The sequence below is a fragment of the Myotis lucifugus genome, unplaced genomic scaffold (genome assembly GCF_000147115.1).
Source record: "Myotis lucifugus unplaced genomic scaffold, Myoluc2.0 scaffold_63, whole genome shotgun sequence".
Taxonomy (NCBI): domain Eukaryota; kingdom Metazoa; phylum Chordata; class Mammalia; order Chiroptera; family Vespertilionidae; genus Myotis; species Myotis lucifugus.
In genome coordinates, this window is record NW_005871111.1 from 5,343,753 (window position 1) to 5,365,888 (window position 22,136).

The 22,136-nt window shown below is 38.2% G+C and overlaps 1 protein-coding gene across 10 annotated transcripts in view; it reads left to right on the forward strand.

Annotated features, from left to right (window-relative positions):
- Positions 1 to 22,136, forward strand: part of MIER1 (MIER1 transcriptional regulator) — a 61,496-nt gene that overhangs the window by 20,554 nt on the left and 18,806 nt on the right. For all 10 annotated transcript variants that reach the window (XM_006089804.3, XM_014456769.2, XM_006089803.3 and 7 more), the window contains 5 exons: positions 119 to 264; positions 8,607 to 8,768; positions 9,693 to 9,825; positions 12,211 to 12,275; positions 16,023 to 16,095. In XM_006089804.3, coding sequence (XP_006089866.2) covers positions 119 to 264; positions 8,607 to 8,768; positions 9,693 to 9,825; positions 12,211 to 12,275; positions 16,023 to 16,095 — 579 coding nt within the window. The remainder of the gene's footprint in view (positions 1 to 118; positions 265 to 8,606; positions 8,769 to 9,692; positions 9,826 to 12,210; positions 12,276 to 16,022; positions 16,096 to 22,136) is intronic.

Below are 22,136 nucleotides of genomic sequence, written 5' to 3' on the forward strand. Positions count from 1 at the left end.
CTTTTCTTTGGTACTGTTATTTTATTTATATCAGCTTCAGATGTCATATACATTATGTTAATATTAATGAGGTACACTTAATTTGATTTACCAAACTTCTAAAAATATTCTTTACCAGGAGGTTCAGCAACATCAGATGACCATGAATTTGATCCATCAGCTGACATGCTGGTTCATGATTTTGATGATGAACGAACATTAGAAGAAGAAGAAATGATGGAAGGAGAAACAAACTTCAGTTCTGAAATAGAGGATCTTGCAAGGGTAAATAACAATAAGAATTAGAGGATGAAGTGTTTATAACTTTTTTGTGGAGAGAGGAAACACTTGAAATTTTGGTTCTCTGCCTGTGTTTGGGGAGAAAAAGGATGTTGTATAGAGTTGACTGAAAAATTCTATGTGATCATAGGTGGTATGTTTAAAGTTTGAAATGAAAGGCCTTTTTTTTTAAAGAAGTAACTTCATTATGTAAAATAGAATTCAAGTAGTTAACTTTTATAAAACATCACAGGTGCCGAAACCGGTTTGGCTCAGTGGATAGAGCGTCGGCCTGTGGACTGAAAGGTCCCAGGTTTGATTCCGGTCAAGGGCATGTACCTGGGTTGCGGGCACATCGCCAGTAGGAGATGTGCAGGAGGCAGCTGATCGATGTTTCTCTCTCATCGATGTTTCTAACTCTCTATCTCTCTCCCTTCCTCTCTGTAAAAAATCAATAAAATATATTTTAAAAAAAAACAAAAAAAACATCACAGGTATTGGGTCAAAAATGGACTATAAAAGGATCCTAAATCTCTTCTTACACACCTTCTGTCCTCTCCCAATTACTGTACCTTTTATTTTTACCCACCTTCACAGCCAGAATTTAAGAGTTGTTATCATCTTCCTTATTTCCCAGACAACAATAAATGATTCTTACATGAAACTTGCTAACTCTTTAAGTACTTCAGTTAGCACATAGTAGGAACACTTATTTGAATTTAAAAGAGCTGCAGCAGAATTGATTTTGTTTTTTGTAGTTTTAGCACAATGTTGGCTACAAGATTTTCACTTTATACCTTAGATCAGCGGTTCTCAACCTGTGGGTTGCGACCCCTTTGGGGGTCTAACGACCCTTTCACAGGGGTCGGCTAAGATCATCGGAAAACATATATAATTACATATTGTTTTTGTGATTAATCACTATGCTTTAATTATGTTCAATTTGTAACAATGAAATTGGGGGTCACCACAACATGAGGAACTGTATTAAAAGGTCGCGGCATTAGGAAGGTTGAGAACCACTGCCTTAGATCAAGTAAGTTAACTTTTCATACCATTGTCAAACTCTAAATGTTGTATTCCACAGTGGGTCATGACTATTGCTTACTAATTTATTGTTGCTGACTGTTGCTTATTAAATTGATATTGAGTGACAGAAGTTAAGATAAAAGTTAATATCTAAACAGAAGCATAATATCACTATATAGTTTTTAAATATATATATTTTTAAATTGATTCAGAGAGAGGAAAAGAAGGATAAAAACATCAATGATGAGAGAGAATCATTGAAGGGATGCCTCCTGCTGGGTATCGAACCAAGACATTGTGGTTCATGGGTGGATGCTCAACCACTGAGCCACACCAGCCGGACTATAGTTTGTTTTATATTAAGCAAGCATTTTCTTGATGGAATAAGCAAGGATTATTTTGATTACACATGCTAGAACCCACCTAAAACTAACTTTAAGAATACATTTTAGATGTATATTAGAACTTTTTTAGAACTTTATTTCTTTTTATTTTTTAGAAGTCATATGAATGAGTATCTGAGTCCAATGGAATGTCTAGAACCAGAGATTCAGTGTCACTAGGACCCCTCAATCACTCTTAATCCATGGTTAAACCTGTTGGTTTCTTCTGCAAGATCTCTTGAGTTTTTTCTTTACCATAACCATTCATTTAGTTTAGGTTCTAATTATACTACATGTGATTTACAGCAGTGAATTCCAACTTAGCTTAGTCTTCCTGGCAAATGAAATCTCACCTAAGTCCATCTTGAGCATTTGGTTGTATTTTCCCTAAGCCCTAACATTGTGTCAGTCACTGTTCAACACCTACTTTCCAACCAAGTCAAAAGTAGAATATGACAGATTTTTTTAGAAACTAAGTAAGACTAGAGAAAATAGTTTAAAATACCAGCCCTAACTTTCTTTTTGTTATTATAGATACCCTCTGCTCTTATAGAGTAACCTACTTACCATTTTTTTTCTATATTTGTGTAGTTTTTTCTGAATTGATTGACTTTCTCTCCAGTTCTATTACTGTTTTCTTCAAATTAAAGTGGTTCTCCAAATGCACTGTGATGAGCTACTTTTGACTCTCCTCAGTTCTCTGCCTAGTCAATATTGGAGGTGTTGGTAAATTTTTCTTTGAGAAAGAAATTTTTATAAAGTAAGTCATACTTAAATATGTATCCAAGAAGGAAAAATCTAACCTAACCATGGATGTCAGTCATAAAGATTTCTTTCCATGCAGCTAGTATGACACCTATTTTTTTGACACATAACTGAGCTAGATGACAGATATCAGTGATAAGCTTTATTAAAGACTAGAGACCCGGTGCACAAAAATTTGTGCACTGGGGGGGGGGAGGGTCCCCCAGCCCGGCCTATGCCCTCTCACAATCTGGGACCACTAAAAGCTTGAAAGAAGGAGGATTCTGGACACATAATATTTTAAGTAAAATTTAACATCCAGCCATCTTTCTCCTTCAAATACTGCAGCATTGCACTTCTTCCAGGCTTTGACTCCTTGCTCAGATGAGTGCCAGCAGACTGTCCATAGCTATGAAAAGGATATCAAATGTATTTTTCAGTCTTATGGGCTTTTATATTTGGTAATCATTGGGAAGGTAATTTTACTGAAGTATAATACAAATATTTTCATTAGAGCAAAAATGCTTATATGAGCATTATTTCAGTAATTAACAAATCTTGGGAAACAAAAGAAATAGCCACCTGAATATTAGTATTCAAAAGCTCTCGATTAGTTATATAGCATGGACTTTTCATAATTTGTGTACATTTGGCTCAGGAAAAATTATTAGCATATAATACACTAGAGGCCCTGTGCACAAAAATTTGTGCACTCGGGGGGGGGGCGGAGGGGGGTCCCCCAGCCCAGCCTGTGCTCTCTCGCAGTCTGGGACCCCTCGGGAAATAACGACCTGCTGGCTTAGGCATGCTCCCGGGTGGCAGAGGGCAGGCCCAATCCCTAGGTGCAGCCCCTGGTCAGGCTCAGAGCAGGGCCGATTGGGGAGTTGGGGCGCCACCCCGTCATGCACAGAGCAGGGCGGATCGGGAGGTTGCAATGCCACCCTCAGTCACGCTCAGGGTACAGCTGATTGGGGGGTTGGGGCACCGCCCCCTGTCACACTCAAGGCAGGGTCGATGGGGAGGTTGCGGCGCCACCCCCTGTCACACACAGAGCAGGGTCGATAAGGGGGTTGGGGAGCTCCCCCCTGTCACGCACAGAGCAGGGCAGATCAGGGGGTTGGGGCGCTGCCCTCTATCACCCACAGAGCAGGGCCGATCAGGGGGTTGGGGCGCCGCCACTGTCACACTCAGGGCAGGGCCGATGGGGAGGTTATGGCTCTACCCCGTCACACACAGAGCAGGGCCCATGGGGGAGGGGGGTTGGGGCGCCGCCCTCTATCACCACAGAGCAGGGCCGATCAGGGGGTTGGGGCGCAGCCACTGTCACACTCAGGGCAGGGCCAATGGGGAGGTTATGGCTCTACCCTGTCACACAGAGCCGCAGGGGTCAGGGGGGTTGGGACGCCGCACCCTGTCACGCTGATCCGGTGCCAGGAGGCCTCGCGGCTCTGCTGATCCCGGTGCTGGGAGGCATATTACCCTTTTACTATATAAGATTGAGGCCTGTGGGCCGGCTGGTTTTCCCTGAAGGGTGTCCTGGATCAGGGTGGAGGTCCCCACTGGTGTGCCTGGCCAGTCTGGGTGAGGGGCTGAGGGCTGCTTTCAGGCTGGCAGTTGTTGACTGAAGCTCCCAACCGCTCCTTTTTTTTCTCTTTTTTTTATTTTATTCTGGGCCAGCTTTAGCTCTGGCTCTAGCTCTGAGGCTTCCGCTGCTGAGCGTTCTATAATCGAAACAATGTATAACTCCAGCTCTGAGATCCCGGCCATTTGTTTAGCTTCTATATTTGTTAGAATGTTTCAAACTGCCAGCTCAGAGGCCGGCAAGTCAGGCGGGGAACGTTGGAGTCTGCAGTCACTGCAGCAAGCAAGCCTCATGTTCGCTTCCAGCTGCCTGGCTGCCGGCCGCCATCTTGGCTGACAGTTAATTTGCATATACTCACTGATTAGCCAATGAAAAGGGTAGCGGTCGTATGCTAATTACCATGTTTCTCTTTTATTAGTGTAGATAATGATCAATCTTTATTACCTTCCACTGGAAAGGCTGATGTGCAGGTAATTTTAACTTAGAACTTGGAGCTAATTGGTTCTTAAGCTGATCTCATACCAGCAGCATCAGTATCACCTGGCACTTATTTTAAAAAATGCAGATACTCACACCCTACCTCAACTTAACTAGATCAGGAACTATAGGGTGGGACTCAGTAGTCTGTTTTAATAAGCTCTCAAGGTGATTCTGTTGTCCTTGAATAAGAGAACAAATGGTTGAGAGCCCTAGGACATTTATTTAGTAATCTGCCTGTTTTGTGTTATTTCTCAAGGTATCAGTTAACTCAGTTGTAAAAAAGTAGAGGTAATACTAACATATATTAGGATAATTTTAAAAAATATATTTTATTGATTTTTTTACAGAGAGGAAGGGAGAGAGAGAGAGAGTTAGAAACATCGATGAGAGAGAAACATCGATCAGCTGCCTCCTGCACATCTCCTACTGGGGATGTGCCCGAAACTCAGGTACATGCCCTTGACTGGAATCGAACCCGGGACCCTTCAGTCCGCAGTCCGACGCTCTATCCACTGAGCCAAACTGGTTTCGGCAGGATAATTTTAAAGATGAAATGAACATGAAACTTAAAATGTTTCTCCTGGTTTGGCCCTTATAGTGACTTCAGGGCCTCTTGTTCATAATAGTGACGCCAGTTTTGTTAAACCTGCTTCTAATTTGTGGTGCAGAATGAGTTTATGGAAAGTATGAGCTGGGATTAGGAGGTGTAGTTATTGTAGTAAAGTCTCTTGTCAATGGATGATGTTTCCTTTTATTTGGTTTTCTGAATATTTATAAATAAGAGTAACAAACATTCCCATCTGGTACTTTTAAAGATCTAATAAGATTGTAATATTCTCACTGTGCTTTTATTTCTCTCTCTGAAATGCCCAGCACATAGAAGATACTTTATGGCAGCTATTTGTTATTATCCTATCTAATAAAGAGGGAATATGCAAATTGACTGCCACACCACCACAAAGACGGCGGCCCCCATAGCCACAAGTTGGCGGTGCTCATCCCTGCAGGGAGGGTGGCAGGCACAGGTCTGGCCACTCCTTGTGCCTGCTGCCGGAGTCCCACAGACCTTTTAGCCCAGCCGGGGGGGCGGAAGGTGCATGATATGGCCAGACCTGCCCTCTGCCTCCCAGTCGCCCAGGGCCAGCCCAAGGTGCAGGCAAGCCTCAGATGGCGGCTGCCCAGCTGACGCCCGAGGTACAGGCAAGCCTTGGATGGCAGCTGCCTAGCCAATGTCTGAGGTGCAGGCAAGCCTTGGATGTCAGCTGCCCAGCCGCCCAGGGCCACCCAAGGCTCAGGTAACCAGGGCTGGCCGAGGCTTGCGCTGCCGGCAATGGCAGCAGCAGAGGTGTGATGGGGGTGTCGCCTTGCCCTGATTGCCGGCTCGCCTCCTGCCCCTGAGAGCTCCCGAACTGTGAAAGGGGGCAGGCCAGGCTGAGGGGCACCCTCCTCCAGTGCGTGAATTTTCATGCACCAGGCCTCTAGTCCTGTATAATAAAAGGCTAATATGCAAATCTACTGAATGGCAGAACAACCAGTCTCTGACGCGCACTGACCACCTGAGGGCAGACGCTCAACGCAGGAGCTGCCCTCTGGTGGTCAGTGCGCTCCCACAGGGGGAGTGCCACTCAGCCAGAAGCCAGTCTCACAGCTGGCGAGTGCAGTGGCGGTGGTGAGAGCCTCCCCTGCCTCCGTGGCAGTCGGACATCCCCCGAGGGCTCCCGTACTGTGAGAGGGCGCAGGCTGGGCTGAGGGCCCTCCCACCCCCTGAGTGCACGAATTTTGTGCACCAGCCCTCTAGTTGTGTTAAAAAACAGTATTTTCTTTCTCTTTCTCTTACTCTAGTTTTTTCTTGATTTTGAAGTTCTGTTTTACTTCTCAAATCCTGACTCCTAATTCCCAGATTTCTGTCTCATACACGGACCAGGTATCTGCATGGACTAGATCCTTGAACAGCTTATACACTGTGCTACTGCACTTTGAGAATCACAATACGAGATGTCAGTTAAGTATGCCACCTGGTCTATCAGCTAGGGTAGTAATACCTTGCCTGACATAGTTAACATTTTTCAAGCTGTGGCTACAGCAGGCCATTAGGGATTTCACTTTCAGAAACAGATTCACAAACTGACTTATAATTAGAACATCCATTTATGATAGGAAGTAGAGGTTAACATTTTCTTCTTATTTCTGTAAGAAAACTTTTAAAAATTATAATCATTAGTCGTTTTTTGCACACGAATTCTGGGTGTGGTGGGAGTTAATGTATGATATAAGTGATTTGCGTCATTGGATTTATATCATCCAGTTCGATGTACCCTTCTCTACCACAACAATGTATTTAACACATAGGCTAGCCAGGGGTGGGCAAACTTTTTGACTTGAGGGCCACAATGGGTTCTTAAACTGGACCGGAGGGCCGGAACAAAAGCATGGATGCAGTGTTTGTGTGAACTAATATAAATTCCAAAGTAAACATCATTACATAAAAGGGTACGGTCTTTTTTTTTTTTTTTTTTTTAGTTTTATTCATTTCAAACGGGCCGATCCGGCCCGCGGGCTGTAGTTTGCCCACGGCTGGGCTAGACTTATTTCTGCCTATGAATAAGACTATAAGACTGCTGGAGAAATATAGAACACTAGAGGCCCATCAGCCTGGCCCTCAGGGATCAGGCCAAAACCAGCCCGGTGCATGGATTAGTCCAGGTTGTGTCCGGCCTGTCTGGCCCAGTCCTGATCAGGGCCAGGAAGGGACCGTGGGAGAACTCCAGGATTTTTCCAGCCCATCTTGCCCAGTCCCCATCGGCCAGACCCTAGCAGCAAGCTAACCTACCAGTCGGAGCATCTGCCCCCTGGTAGTCAGTGTGCATCATAGTGACTGGTCCAATAGTCAGACACTTTGCATATTAGGCTTTTATTATATAGGATGTCTTATTTCATGATACTCTTTTTAAACTGACTCTATTAAGGGGTGTGTGTGTGTGTGTGTGTAATATGTTCACATGAATGGGTTAAATTTTCCTTTTTTAATCAGAATTCTGTCATGTTTCCCTGATGCTTGATGTTGTAGTCATATTGATTACTGATAAGAGTACTTTCTGCAGCCGAAACCGGTTTGGCTCAGTGGATAGAGCGTCAGCTTGCGGACTGAAAGGTCCCAGGTTCGATTCCGGTCAGGGGCATGTACCTGGGTTGCGGGCACATCCCCAGTAGGAGATGTGCAGGAGGCAGCTGATCGATGTTTCTCTCTCATCGATGTTTCTGACTCTCTATCTCTCTCCCTTCCTCTCTGTAAAAAATCAATAAAATATATTAAAAAAAAAAAAAAAGAGTACCTCCTGCAGGAAGCTAATTTCATTTCACTAACATGGATATTTTTTTATTTCACCCTCAGGGTATGTTTTTGTGGGGTTTGGGGGAAGTCCCTGGCTGAGAGTATGAACTTTTGGAATTAGACTTGAGATCTGGCCACATAAGTTATTACTTATGTGGGGGTATTTTCTTTTTTGGTGGTTGTTTTTTTTGTTGTTGGTTTTTTTTTTAAGAAATGGCTTAATCTGTCAGCCTATCTCATCTATAAACTGGAAATTGCATAAGATAGTTTTATATGTAATTATAGATTACCCTAAGAGAGAATAAATGACTAATGCAATTCAGTATTATTCCTGTACTATATCATTGCTATTTTCTTTACATGTATTTGGGCTGAGTAGGCTTAGTTTACAGTCTCTTTATTTTCTAATTATTCTATTCCCCCACTCCCACATTATATATGATACTCTTAAGTGTGAGCATCCATACATATTATTAACTGATGGTTTACATTATCTAAATGATTGCACAAAAGAATAGTTCTAAACCAATGTCCCTTTTTATTATACTTAAAAGATTTTGTTGTTAACAATTCTCATTGGTCAATGTCTTAAGAAATTCATAAAAGACTAGAATTTTCTTAGCTTTCAGAACTATTTTCAGTTTCACTTTTTATGAATTTAAATTCTTGAATTAAATTATGAATTTAATTCTTGATACAGGTCTAAGAGCATTCTTCAGTATGGAATGAATACAGATTTATAAAGTATAGGAATATGAAATATTTCTCAGAAATTAACTTTTTATTTTGGTCTATTTAGGAAAGTGACATGCCAATTCATGAACTTCTCAGCCTTTATGGGTATGATGGTACTAGTCGACTACCTGAAGAAGATGAGGAGGAGGAAGAAGAGGAAGAAGAAGGTGAAGATGATGAAGATGCTGATAATGATGATAACAGTGGCTGTAGTGGAGAAAATAAAGTAAGCTTATACCGAAATTTTTAATATTATAGTCTTTATTGTTGGAGTTATAATTTTTAAATACGTTTTTTTTTTTTTTAATATTTTTTATTGATTTTTTCACAGAGAGGAAGGGAGAGAGATAGAGAGTTAGAAACATCGATGAGGGAGAAACATCGACCAGCTGCCTCCTGCACATCTCCTACTGGGGATGTGCCCGCAACCCAGGTACATGCCCCTGACCGGAATCGAACCTGGGACCTTTCAGTCCGCAAGCTGACGCTCTATCCACTGAGCCAAACCGGTTTCGGCTAAATACGTTCATTTTGACTGCTTATTTTTACCTGTATTTTTTCTGATTTTAAAAGTAATACATTTAGATATTGAAAATTACGATACAGGAATATGTAATAAAAATTGCAAGTTCTCTGTAATCTACTCCTGAGGGGTAAGTTTCATCTTTGTTATTCAGATTTCTTTTCAATGCCTATTCTAAATAAATTTGTACCAACTTTTAAAAAGCACTATGTTTTTAAGTAATAAAGGCTAGTTGGCAGTTCTGTATTCATTTTTCTTAATTTGTTTTGAAATAATTTTAGATTTACAGAAGAGGTTCTAATGTACAGAGACTTCCTATGTACTCTTCACCCAGAAATTTTCCTTATGTTAATATCTTACATAACCATGGAAGATTTATAAAAAATATGAAGTCAATACTGGTACCACACTATTTAATTAAATTACAGGCAATTCAGATTTCATCAGTTTTTCCATTAATGGCCTTTTCCCTGGTCCAGGATTTGACCCAGCACACTATGCTACAGTTAGTGTATTTATTTTAATCTTCTAGTTGTATTTGAAATATTATGACCTTTTATCTCCAAAAGGTTTTTTGTTTTTGTTATTGTTTTACATCTTAAAACAATTTAATTTATGATTCCACAGGAAGAGAATATAAAGGATTCATCAGGTCAAGAGGATGAAACTCAGTCTTCCAATGATGATCCATCACAATCTGTTGCTTCTCAAGATGCACAGGAAATTATCCGCCCACGTCGATGTAAATATTTTGATACAAGTAAGTGTTACTGGTTGCTATAGTTGAGGTGTAATTTTTACTCTCTAATATATGGCCTAAAATTCTAGTGTGTGTTTTTTTCACTGCTCTGAATTTATTTACTCTTAAATATCACTTAACAGTAATGGAGTTTTGTTCTAGGTTATTAGTGTCACAATGCTGGGCCCTGTTCATATTACTACAGTAATTGTTGTGTCACTTACTACTTGGTTTTAAGTGTGTTCCTTTTTTTCCCTTCCTGACCCTTTCTTAAATTTAGTTTGTTTCATGGTCATCTTTTAATTTCTCCTAGTCTTTTCCTCAGTTTTCATTTTCTACTTTCTTTGCCTATTAGCTTTTTAAAAATAGATTCCTAAGCATTGCTTTCCTTAATCAATGCCTCCTAGTTCTGAAGAACTGGTTGACATTTGAGATAGGAATATATTATACTTAGAAAGAAGTCTCCTAATTTTCCTAAAATTATGATCTAGTCAGAAATGACCAATAATATCTATCTTGAATATTTGCATACTTCATCTACTGCACAGTGTTTCATTCTAAACAGTAATCTTTACTCTAAAGGTCAGCTCTCTGATAAAAAGTCAACTATTAGTGTTATTATTTAAATTTTTTATCTAAATTTCTATACTTTAAAAAGAAGAAAAACACTTGAACAATCCCTCATGAAATTTAGTAATGTAATAACCGATTAAACATGGCAACTGCTTTGTATGAATGATTTCTGTTACACATTTAGTTTAGAAGTGAATGTAGTACTGCTAATAATTTTATTGAGTTTTGATTTAAGATATGGTCCAGTTGAAAAGTGTACCAATGCAAGAAGGTATTAGTTACTGAAATAATTGTGTTAATTGTTTTGTTGTTAATCCTCACCTGAGGATATTTTTTTACATTGATTTTAGAAAGAGTGGAAGGGAGGGAGAGAGAAAAGAGAGAAACATCTATGTGAGAGAGACACACATTGATCAGTTGCCTCCCACATGTGCCCTGATTGGGGTCCAAGGATCAAACTTGCAACCCAGGTACGTGCCCCTTGACCAGGAATTGGACCTGAGACCCTTTTCAGTGCCATGGACCAAAGCTCTAACCACTGAGAACACCAGTCAGGGCAATAATTATGTTAATTTTAAGTTTGGGGAAATGTAGTACTAACCTCTTAGTAATCAGTGGTTCTCAACCTTCTGGCCCTTTAAATACAGTTCCTCATGTTGTGACCCAACCATAAAATTATTTTCGTTGCTACTTCATAACTGTGATGTTGCTACTGTTATGAATCGTAATGTAAATATCTGATATGCAGGATGGTCTTAGGCGACCCCTGTGAAAGGGTCGTTCGACCGCCAGAGGGATTGCGACCCACAGGTTGAGAACCACTGTCTTAGTTAAACAGAGAGCAGATCTACTGACAGTGGGGTGCTAAGTGACTGCTTAAACCAGGGGTGGGCAAACTTTTTGACTCGAGGGCCACAATGGGTTCTTAAACTGGACCGGAGGGCCGGAACAAAAGCATGGATGGAGTGTTTGTGTGAACTAATATAAATTCAAAGTAAACATCATTACATAAAAGGGTACGGTCTTTTTTTTTTTTTTTTTTTTAGTTTTATTCATTTCAGACGGGCTGGATCCGGCCCGGGCCATAGGTTGCCCACGGCTGGCTTAAACTATTTAATCTGGTATTTCAGTTGTGATGTTTGCATGGAAGCTATATATATATTGCCTGTCTTCATAGGAAGAATTAATTTTTATATGGAATGTTATCCTATTGAACTTTGTGTGCCATTTTAGAGTTAAGAAGATGCTGAGAATCTGTTTTCAGATTTCCCACCCCTTTTTATAAATACATTCTTACTCCAAAATGTAAATACACAGCAGCTTACCTGCTCTGAATAAAACTGGGTAGAATGGAGGACATCATACATACTCCCTTCATGTGCTTCCACCCAAAGTGATGCCATAAAGTTCTCAGTGTTTGAGGGAGCACTGTTTGGAAATCGCTATTCTGTCCAAATTCTCATTTTGTAAGGAAGAGATTGAAATCATATAATTTACTCTGTCACCAGGCTGTTGATAGAATTAAGTTTAGAAATAGGTTATTTTGATTCTAAATTTTGTTTCTGAAGTTTCTGTAGAAAATCATTTCATGAGAATACAGTTGTCTAAGATTAGGATTGACCTGAAAGGTGTATGGGCTTTTTTTGTTTTGTTTTGTTTGTTTGTTTTTTAACTGATGGGGTATTATTTGATTTGAAATATCTTGGTCTAACTCTGGAAATAACTTTGGGCATATTTAAATATTTTGATGGTAGATGTAAGAATAAAGTACAAATATACGCTGTGGACAGGATAAGCAATCATTTTATAGTAGTATTGTCTTACTTATTCTAGACAGCGAAATAGAAGAAGAATCTGAAGAAGATGAAGATTATATTCCATCAGAAGACTGGAAAAAGGTAGTTAGAGCCATATTTTCCAAAAACTTAGATAAATTAATATTTAAAAAGCCCAATGTAATTACTTTTTTATTAAGTAAATATATGTTGATAAAGTTGAGGTAAGCCCTATTCTGACATTTAAATATTGGGTAGATGTTCAGATTTCCCCTAATATATTCAGATGTTTATCTTATTATAAAATAAAATAATGTATAGAAAGAATTGGCCTTTGAACTGGCACTCAAACCATGATTAGAAATTCAAACTTCTGAACTAGTGCTGAATTAGACTTTTGTTGCACTATAGAAAGTATCACATTTATAAATATATATAAATCATGAGGCTTTTTAGTATTCAGTAAATTCTGTTTAAAAATTTGATTATAAATTTCTCTATCCTATATTAATGTTGATATTTACAACTCCAAATATAATGTGTAAAAAGATGGATTTGGGCTTCTCTAAAACTGCATAATTAAATAAGTTGATTTCTAAATGAGTCTAAAGAGAACATATTGACATAGTTTTAAATTATAGAATTGTATAACATTGTTTAATCATACAATTAAATTGAATTAATTTTAAACTATTGCAAAGCTGTTGACTTATGAAAGTATCAAAATGTCATGTGAAATTGTTTAGAGCAAATCATCATTTATATATAAAAAAATAATCACCTGATCTTTCTCTTAAAAACTCCATTGAGGTTTTTTTGTTGTTGTTTTTCCTACATTTGACTTTAAATTTAGTGCGTAAATTTCTTTGAATGCACAAGAGACCAGAACATCAAATTGAGTGGGATTTCTGCACTTGAGTCATGATTGATTATTTAGTTAATACTTTTGGGCTTTCCCTATGTTTTTGTGGGGTTTTGTTTTTGTTTTGTTTGTTTGTTTTTTAGTTTAAAGTTGTCTGGTCTGGGATGCCTGGGGGAAATTTAAAAATGAGCTGACCCCCTTGCTGATTAAAAATAAGGAAACATGTTTAGAGTTTCTATTAGGAAGAATTAAGTATTCAAATGAACTTGAACTGGGCTACGCAGGATTTGGGGCTTCAGCCAAAATTGATCTGTTACTGGTTTCCAAAAAGATGTTTAGAAGGGAAAGACATCTGTTTGGGTTAGAGTGTTAAAACACATTGTATGCGGGAAACGTATTTATACGTTTTACGTTGACTGGTAGTAAGTAGAGCGCGGGACATGTATTAATACGTTTTTTATAGACTAGCGGTAGAATTCGGGTAACATATAAATACGTAAACTAAAGTTATCGTAATTTTACTGAACATTGCCATTTGCGCAAAAAAATTAGCAAAAATGGCCCGCGCCACCTGTTAGCGCACGATAAAAACTACCCGCAAACAATGTATTAAGAGAAGGTTAGCCCAGTACAGTGTGTGTTAATTAATTTGAGTGAATGATGAATGACTGATGGGTCTGAAGACATAACAAGGTTCACAGAAGTTACTATTTGTGTGTCCTATTTGGGGAAATGGTTTTTAATCCAGGTTTTTTTTTCTGATTTTTAATACCATGTAGAAATTAAAATGATAAACTGTAGAAATCTTAAGTCATCTTAAACTATCGTTTTTCACCACACATTCAAGTTTATATAAGTTTTCTCCAAAATAAATTAACTGTTTTTGTATCTGTGTTCAATATAGTATTTAATTGGATGTTATTATTTTTAATGAAGGGGCAAAAAGCTCAGAGGAGCGAGAACGGGGGAAAGTGAACTCTTCTTTGCTGGAGGGTATTAGTCACTTCCTCAGGAATAGTGTGTAATAATCAGGCCATGGTAAATCCAGACTGTTTTTAGTATGATTTTGTTGGAATAAAAAATGTCTAGATTCAGGATCTTCTCAGGTTTGTAAGATAAAAGGGAGTTTTTATAGAAATGGGTAGAGGAAACAGCTTTGAAATCAAATCTCTTCAAGTTATAGCCCCAGAACTTAACCCTTTGCACTCCGCTGTCCCCTCTCAGGGGACATCGGAATTCTAGCATATCACTCGGATGTCCCCTCTCAGGGGACACTGAGGTGACAGTAACTGGAGAGCAGAAGTTTTCAAATCCTAGTTCTTTAAACTTGCTAGACCAAGATTTTGTACTTTTCATGGCACAAGAAATTAAATCAAAATATCGTAAAATTACTAAGATATATACAAGAAATGTCAGCGGGTCTTGTGTCGGATTAAACAATAAACTACATATTCCCGATGTGGGACAAAGAAAACGGGACTGCATTGTGTGTTCTAACAGGAAAACACCTGGTGGCAGGCGTCAAACCACTTATTACTGTCAAACATGCACTAATCAGCCTGCAATGCATATTGGGGAGTGTTACAAAACTTATCATACTGTACAAAATTATAAACAATAAAATATTGTTTTTTTTGCAAATATACATTCCTCGATGTCACCCAATTCATATAAGTCCAATATAATTATAATACGTTACTTGGTTCCAAAATTATACTAAATAATACGAGGGTCTGTAAATGCACGTTTCCGCCGCAAAGTAGCGTCGAGTAGCTGGTAGCCAATGTCCAGAATGGTTCGGAGTGCAAAGGGTTAATAATAGTGTGTACTTGAGGAAATAAATTTTTTTGAGTTTCATCTCTTCCCATAAAATATGGAAATAACAATTTCTAACATCAGTGAGGTGACAGTAACTGGAGAGCAGAAGTTTTCAAATCCTAGTTCTTTAAACTTGCTAGACCAAGATTTTGTACTTTTCCTCCCTAAGTCTTCATTTTAAAAATGCAGTAAATTTATTCTTAACATTTAGCCACCAGACAAAAGAGTGTGTAATTTTGGACCCTGTGTGTAGTAAAATCTTGTCTGTGATGACCTCCAATGTCTTTCTGAACAATTTCCCCTAATTTGTGATTTGATGCTATAAAGTCGATTACCAGATTTCCTAAAATAAGTTTTAATTGTGTTTTGGGAGATTACTTTTTCATTTTGTATTGTTTTAATGAAAGTCAGGCACTAACCTCCTTATCCATTTGGTTTGGAGTTTCATCCGTTTGGCCTCTACTGAGCTTTATACAAACCCCTTTTGTTACTTTATCTTAAAGCTCTGGTTCTCAGACTTAAGGTGTGTCAGAATCACCTGGATACCTTGTTAAAACACTAATTGCTGAGTCTCATTTTCAGAGTTTCTGGTTCAGTAAGTAGGTCTGGAATAGGACCTGAGCATTTGTATATCAGTTTCCCAGGGACCATAGTTTACAGTGTAGATATTCTGAAAATATCTGAATTTGACTTCCAGTTTTTTAGTGTTTGTAATTATCTTACTAATTGAACAGTAAGAATTTTTTTCTCCATATTTTGAAGTAGTTTGTATACATTGTCTGTATTGCATTTCACCCCATTATTATTACTAATATTTTCATCCAATCATATCCAAGCTCCTATTATTAACTCATTCATCCTCACAATACTTCTCTGAGGTAGTTAATTGTTGCATCTGTATTATATGACACAGAAACCAGGAACAGTTTGCCCAAGAAGATGGTAATGCTAGAAAATGGATATAAAGTCTGTTACTAAGATCTTATTAATGTACTTTTTAAAAACTTTTTATTGATTGATTTGAGAGAGATCGATTTGTTATTCCACTTATTGGTGCATTCATTGGTTGATTCCTGTATGCGCCTTGACCAGGATCGAACCCGCAACCCTGGCGCATTGGGACGATGCTCCAACCAACTGATGTACCCAGCCAAGGCCCTTACTAATGTTTTATGTTATTTTTAAAATAGGAGATTATGGTGGGCTCCATGTTTCAAGCAGAGATTCCAGTTGGCGTTTGTAGATACAAAGAAAATGAAAAAGGTGGGTTATTAGTAAAGTTAATAGCTGGATTCATGCTTTTGAAGTGATGAACTGTTGTTTTATAATGGGATAAGAACATGATAGTTTATGTTACCCCATTTAAATATGAAAGAGGTCCTGCATTATTTCTATAAGAAGAAATACATTTTTTGTTTTTCTAGTTTTGTTCACACAAATCTAGTGGAAATGGTGAGTTCTTATTTTGTTGTTAAGTGACTTAAAACATCCCAACTTTTATTTCTTTTTTTCTTGTTCTTATATTAAATACTCTGAATATACCCTTTCATAGCCTTTATAATTTACATTTTAAAAGTTATGTCAGTGGAAGCTGTTGGACAGGTCTAAATAAAACTTTGAATAAATAACTATAAAAAGTTTACTTCTGAAACTTTAAATGATTACTTATTAAAATTTATTACTTTGATATTTGTGTACTTAAAATAATTTGGGAAAACAACTTGTACATTTAAATTTTACATGATTTTTTTCATCATTTTATCTTAAAGTCCTAAGATAAGTCATAAATACTTAAGTTTCTAATAACATAAAATACTTGAGGATTTTTTTTTTAAGTCTGCTTTAGATTACATTCACTTTAGGTGAGTTCTATAAAGAATGTTGTGGGTGTATGTGTGTTTTCAATGAGTTCATGTGCAGTGTGACATCACTTGATGCTAGAAATCTTTCTTCATTTCTTTTATTTCAGTTTTCTCCACATTTCAGCTTACATATGCAGATCATTTTGGAGTTGTAGAAGTCTTTTGTTGTTTATTTTCTTTTTAGCATCCCCTCCAGAAATGTACTTTATATTCTGAGGGTGCACGGGCTCTCAGGACAAACAGCAGATCAGAGGTAATTAAGGGGACACCACAGGCTGGTAAATTCTAATGACCGTAAAAATGTTTTAGCACACCAGTAACTGCTTTCACTCACTTTCAAGTTAATTCCGGTATCATAAAGGAACTTTAGAAATTTCAGTATGGAGTGACCTAGTTATATGTTGAAGTTCTGTGCATGTGTTTTGTGAATACCTTGTAATTGTATGCAAAAATAAATGATCCATTAGCTTTTGTATTGAACTTTTCTAATTGAATTTGCAGTGCTATGCTTTACCTATCCTATCCTATCCTGTCCTATCCTATCCTGTCCTATCCTATCCTATATCATAAAAGGCTAATATGCTAAGCGTCCAACCATTTTTTCAACTGTACGCACACTGACCACCAGAGGGCAGACATTCTGACTGGTAGTTTAGCTTGCTGCTGGGGTCTGGCTGATGAGGACTGGACTAGATGGGCCGGACATGCCCTGGAGCCCTCCCATGGTTTCTCCCTGCCCCCAGTCGTGCACTGGTGGGGTCTCTCTGCCTGGTCTGCGCCCTCTCACAAGCCGGGACCCCTCAGGGGATGTCGGAGAGCCGGTTTCAGCCCAGTCTCCTCAGACCAGGTCGAGAGACACCACCAGTGCACAAATCCGTGCACCGGGCCTCTAGTGTTATATAATGTTTAGTATGTGTTCACCATTGAGTTCTTTCTCTCCAAATAAAAAATTGAAAGTTAGACATTTGTTTCATTTTATTAAATTTCTTTATTAAAGAAACTCTATTACAAATTAATTTAAATTTGACTATGAAAGATAGCAGTGCTTATCTTGGAAAATTTTGTATTTTGTCGGTGGGAAGGAAAACCATCTCAGTTTTATATCTGGCAAGTTAATATTATGGCTAAAGGTAGTTTAATTATCTTTTAATGTGTTCTTTTTCATTATAACATGCTTTATTGTCATAGATCACAGTGAATAAATGATCATAATCTCTAATTTTCAGTGTTTAAATTTTGGTTTAATAATTTTAGAAAGCAATTATACTTTTTTTCCCCAGACAAAGCAATGATTTCTGAAGCTTTCTTACTTTGAGAAAGCCTATTAGATTGTGTAAGGATCAGACTAGATTTAGCAAGGTGATACTGCCTTGGAGAGGGTCACTGTGGTACAAGGCCTGTCCTCAAATTTGTCATTACAAGAATTCAAAATTTGTTGTGATATCCAGAATTTGTTTCCATTTACACGGTACCTTATGCATACCAACCAAACAGATGCAAAACTTATGAAAAACACAAATAAAGCTGTCAAGGGGATTGTGCTGGTTAATGCAGTCTTTTCTTACAGATAAAAAAAGTATAAGATATATTTAATGGTTTGGTGAGCACATTCAAAAGGGAAATCATTTGGTTTGAGTGATTTTGATAAAAATGCCATAAAACTAAGATAACCTGATCTCTTTACTATGGGAATAATTTGACAGATGGATTAGAATTTTTCATTAACATAAACCCTATTTTGAGTATTTGGAGAGATATTGATGATACTTTTCTATGACATCTGATCTCTTTTTACTAGTCTCTCTACACATTATATATTCCTCATCAGTTATCACTCCTAATTCAAACAATTATATAAATACTAGAGGCCCCAGTGCATGAATTCATGCACCAGTGGGGTCCCTCGGCCTGGCCTGCGGGATCGGGCTGAAAGTGGCTCTCCAGCATCCCTTGAGGGGTCCCGGATTGTGAGAGGGCACAGGCCAGGCCGAGGGACCCCACCAGTGCACAATTGGGGCCGGGGAGGGACACGGAAGGTTGGCCAGCCGGGGAGGGACCGCAGGAGAGCTCCAGGGTGTGTCCGGCCCTTCTCGCTCAGTCCCAGATCTGCTGGACCCCAGCAGCAAGCTAGCCTACCAGTCGGAGTGTCTGCCCCCTGGTGGTCAGTGCATGTCATAGCGAGCAGTTGAGTGGCCTTAGCATATCATTAGCTTATTATGCTTTGATTGGTTGAACGGGCGACCAGACATTTAGCATATTAGCCTTTTATTATATAGGAAGATTAGTAGTTACAGTCACATTCAAAGACATTCCTTTGAACCATATCTATTTTGGTTATAAAATTTCAACTCCACATTAACATTTTCTTAAATTCATGTAAACTACCATTTATTCTCATCACAATCTTATATAATAAAACCCTAATATGCAAATAGACCAAACACTGTCCTTATAGCTAGAAGACCAGCAAAAATGAGAATTTCCCCATACCCCTTTGCTCCAGCAAAAAGTCTAGAGAGAGCCTCTGTTGACTCAGCTTCAGTCATATATCCAGACAGAAGTAATGACTGTGGCCAGAGAGATGAGTTAGTTATTTAGTTTGCACTGACTCCTTTATCTATTCTTGTAGCTCCCAGGGGTGGTATCAGCCTCTCTCAGAGCATATCTAAAGATGAAAGACATGCTTTTCAAAGTTATGTGTTTTATTGTCACTCTCACTGCAACTTTGTGATAAGACTAGGTAATTTGAATGCTGGTACTGGTAAACATCCTACATTGCACAGGATCGAACCTCCCCTTATCCCACCACTAAGAATTGTCAGGCCAGTGTCAGTAGTACCAAGGTTTAGAACCCTGGACTAATTTAATTGGGAATTTAGATGGGCTACTTAGGAAAAAAGAAGGTCATGGTTCAGACTATTCCCAGTCAAATTTTCATGTTTTCATGACATAAGTTTTAGAGTAAGTAAATGATTGTTAGGAATTATGAAGTAGTGAATAGCAAAGGACCAGGCAAATTGTTTCTAATGAGCATTCGACAAATTGATTCGTAAGTTACTGAAAACTGAACACATGCACTATTAGTTGATAACAATACTATTGAAACAGGCATTTTATTGAAGAAACCTATCTAAAAGTAGAGCGTTCCTATGAAACCTTTTGTATACCAAAATGGAAAGCCAAGAAACAATCACAGTAGTGTGCTTCCCTCATTTGACTACCCAACAGCAAGACCAGTGTTACCAAACTCTGTATATACTTTGTTTTTCCTTATACGTATATATGCCTCCGATAAAGTTTAATGTATAAATTAGGTACATTAGGAGATTAACAGCAATAATAATAAAATAGGACTGTAATAAAAATTATGAATATGGTCTCAAAATATCTTACTGTACTGCTTGTGATGAAGTGAGAGGATACAGTGCCTATGTGATGAAGTAGGTAAGTTACGCAGAGCTTTTCAAACCATGGTTGATAGTGGATAACTTAAAACCGCGGGAGCAAAAATGCTTATAAGGGGCAACTACTGGTACCATTAATTTATATGGAAAACTTTTTGAGCGTTTCCATACCCCCAAAATAACCTACCAAATAACACATAAAACCTAAGATAATATTAACATATAGTAAAAGCAGGAATGATATAGGCTCTCTGTTACCTTAGGATACATCTTGCCAATGGATGCACAAAATCAAGGTAAATCACAGATAATAGACAGTAAGAAACCATGGCGGCTTGATGCTTAAATGATGGGTATCGTATCCAAGGCAGAAGTTTGGTGGCGCCACTCAGGCACACTGGCTCTATAAAGGCTCACTACAGAACGAAGCTGAATGCCGTTTCCACTTCTTTTGCCTTTTTTCATAGAAGTGAAAATTGTCTCCAGATACCTTTTGATTAGCAAAAAGTTACTAATGTAGATCTTTCATAAAAATAAAGTTATGTAACTGGAAAAGCTCAGCTAGATGACTTAGAATTCATGTCATTGATCATAGTATTACCTTTCAAGATTGTATCCTTGGCTTCCTAGGACTTCCAGAATGATTCCAAAAGTATCTCCCAGTTTGTGCTGGTTTCATAGGCTTTATGTGGGGGTATCTAACTGGAGAACACTGGGACTCAGGGACCCCCTTCCTCTTCCTGAGTCAGGTTTCCTTGTAAGGCCTTGTCCACCCCATACCCATCACTCCAAAAATATAACTAGTGTATACTCTTCAGCGAACATGGACTGAACAGGGAATAGAAATCAATAGCAGTATATTCAAATTCACATTGTCATGGGAGTTTTATTTACAACTTAAGAGTTTCACTAGGATTCTACAGCAGATTTAAAAAGGCATGAGGTTTACAAAGGAAATTTTCTAGAGACTGTCCTTGGAGCTGTATTTTAAATAATATAAACTTTGGGGAAAAGAAAGATAGGATATTTAGACTATGGTGGGTGGAGCAGGTAACGTTCATGAAAACACTTGGCATATTGCTTGGTACATAGGAGACGTTTAGCTCTTAATTTCTTTTTCATAGCAAAAAGAACTTTGACACTGTCAGTTCTCCTTTATCTCTTAGAGTCAAAATTTTTCTCCAGCTGGCATTTTTATTGACATTTAAATGATAATGTCTCATCTCTCTCTAAAAAAAAACAAACAAAACCAGACTTTCTTCCACTATACTTCCTCTTTAGCTACTGCCTTATTCTTCCTCACAACCAAACTTTCCAAGAGTTTTCCGCTTTATTTCTTCACTATTCATTTACTCCTTGGTTCTCTCCAGTTTGACTTCAGCTTCTATCTCTGCACAGAATGTTCTTGAAACATCTCCCTCTCTCCTTGTTAATAAATCCAGCAAACCTTTTTTCAGTGTTCAGTCTGGTCTCAGCATTTAACCAGTTTATCACTCCTTGAAACATTTTCTTCCCCTAGCAGCTGTGCTACCATGGTTTTGATATTTTATCTTGTGACTGTTCCTTCTTAATTTTGTCTGTGTTTTCATCTTCCTGTGTTTTAGAATTCCACAATGCTCTTTTAGGTTCTCCTCCTTTCACTTTTAATATTTTTATGAGATTCAGGCTTTATTCTTACTATAATGGAAATTTTAATGATGGGACCTAAATGCTTTTTAAAAATGACTTATTTTTATGAAAGTTATTTATAGTCATTATATTTTCAAGCATCATAGGAAAATAATTGCCCCAAATCCTACCACCAAGAAATAAGCAGCGTTAGCATTTGGGTGAGCAATTTTTAGATATTCCTTTTCAAAAATATTGAACATCCATTAAATCTTAAAATGTGCCAGAATTGTTTTACAAATTATTTTAAATCCTCATAACCCTGTGTGGTAGGGTTGCGAAGCCCATTTCACAGGTGAGGCAGAGAGAAGGGAAATAATTTGCCTACGGTCGTAATAGGTAGTAAGTGTTGGTGGTGCTATCCAAACCA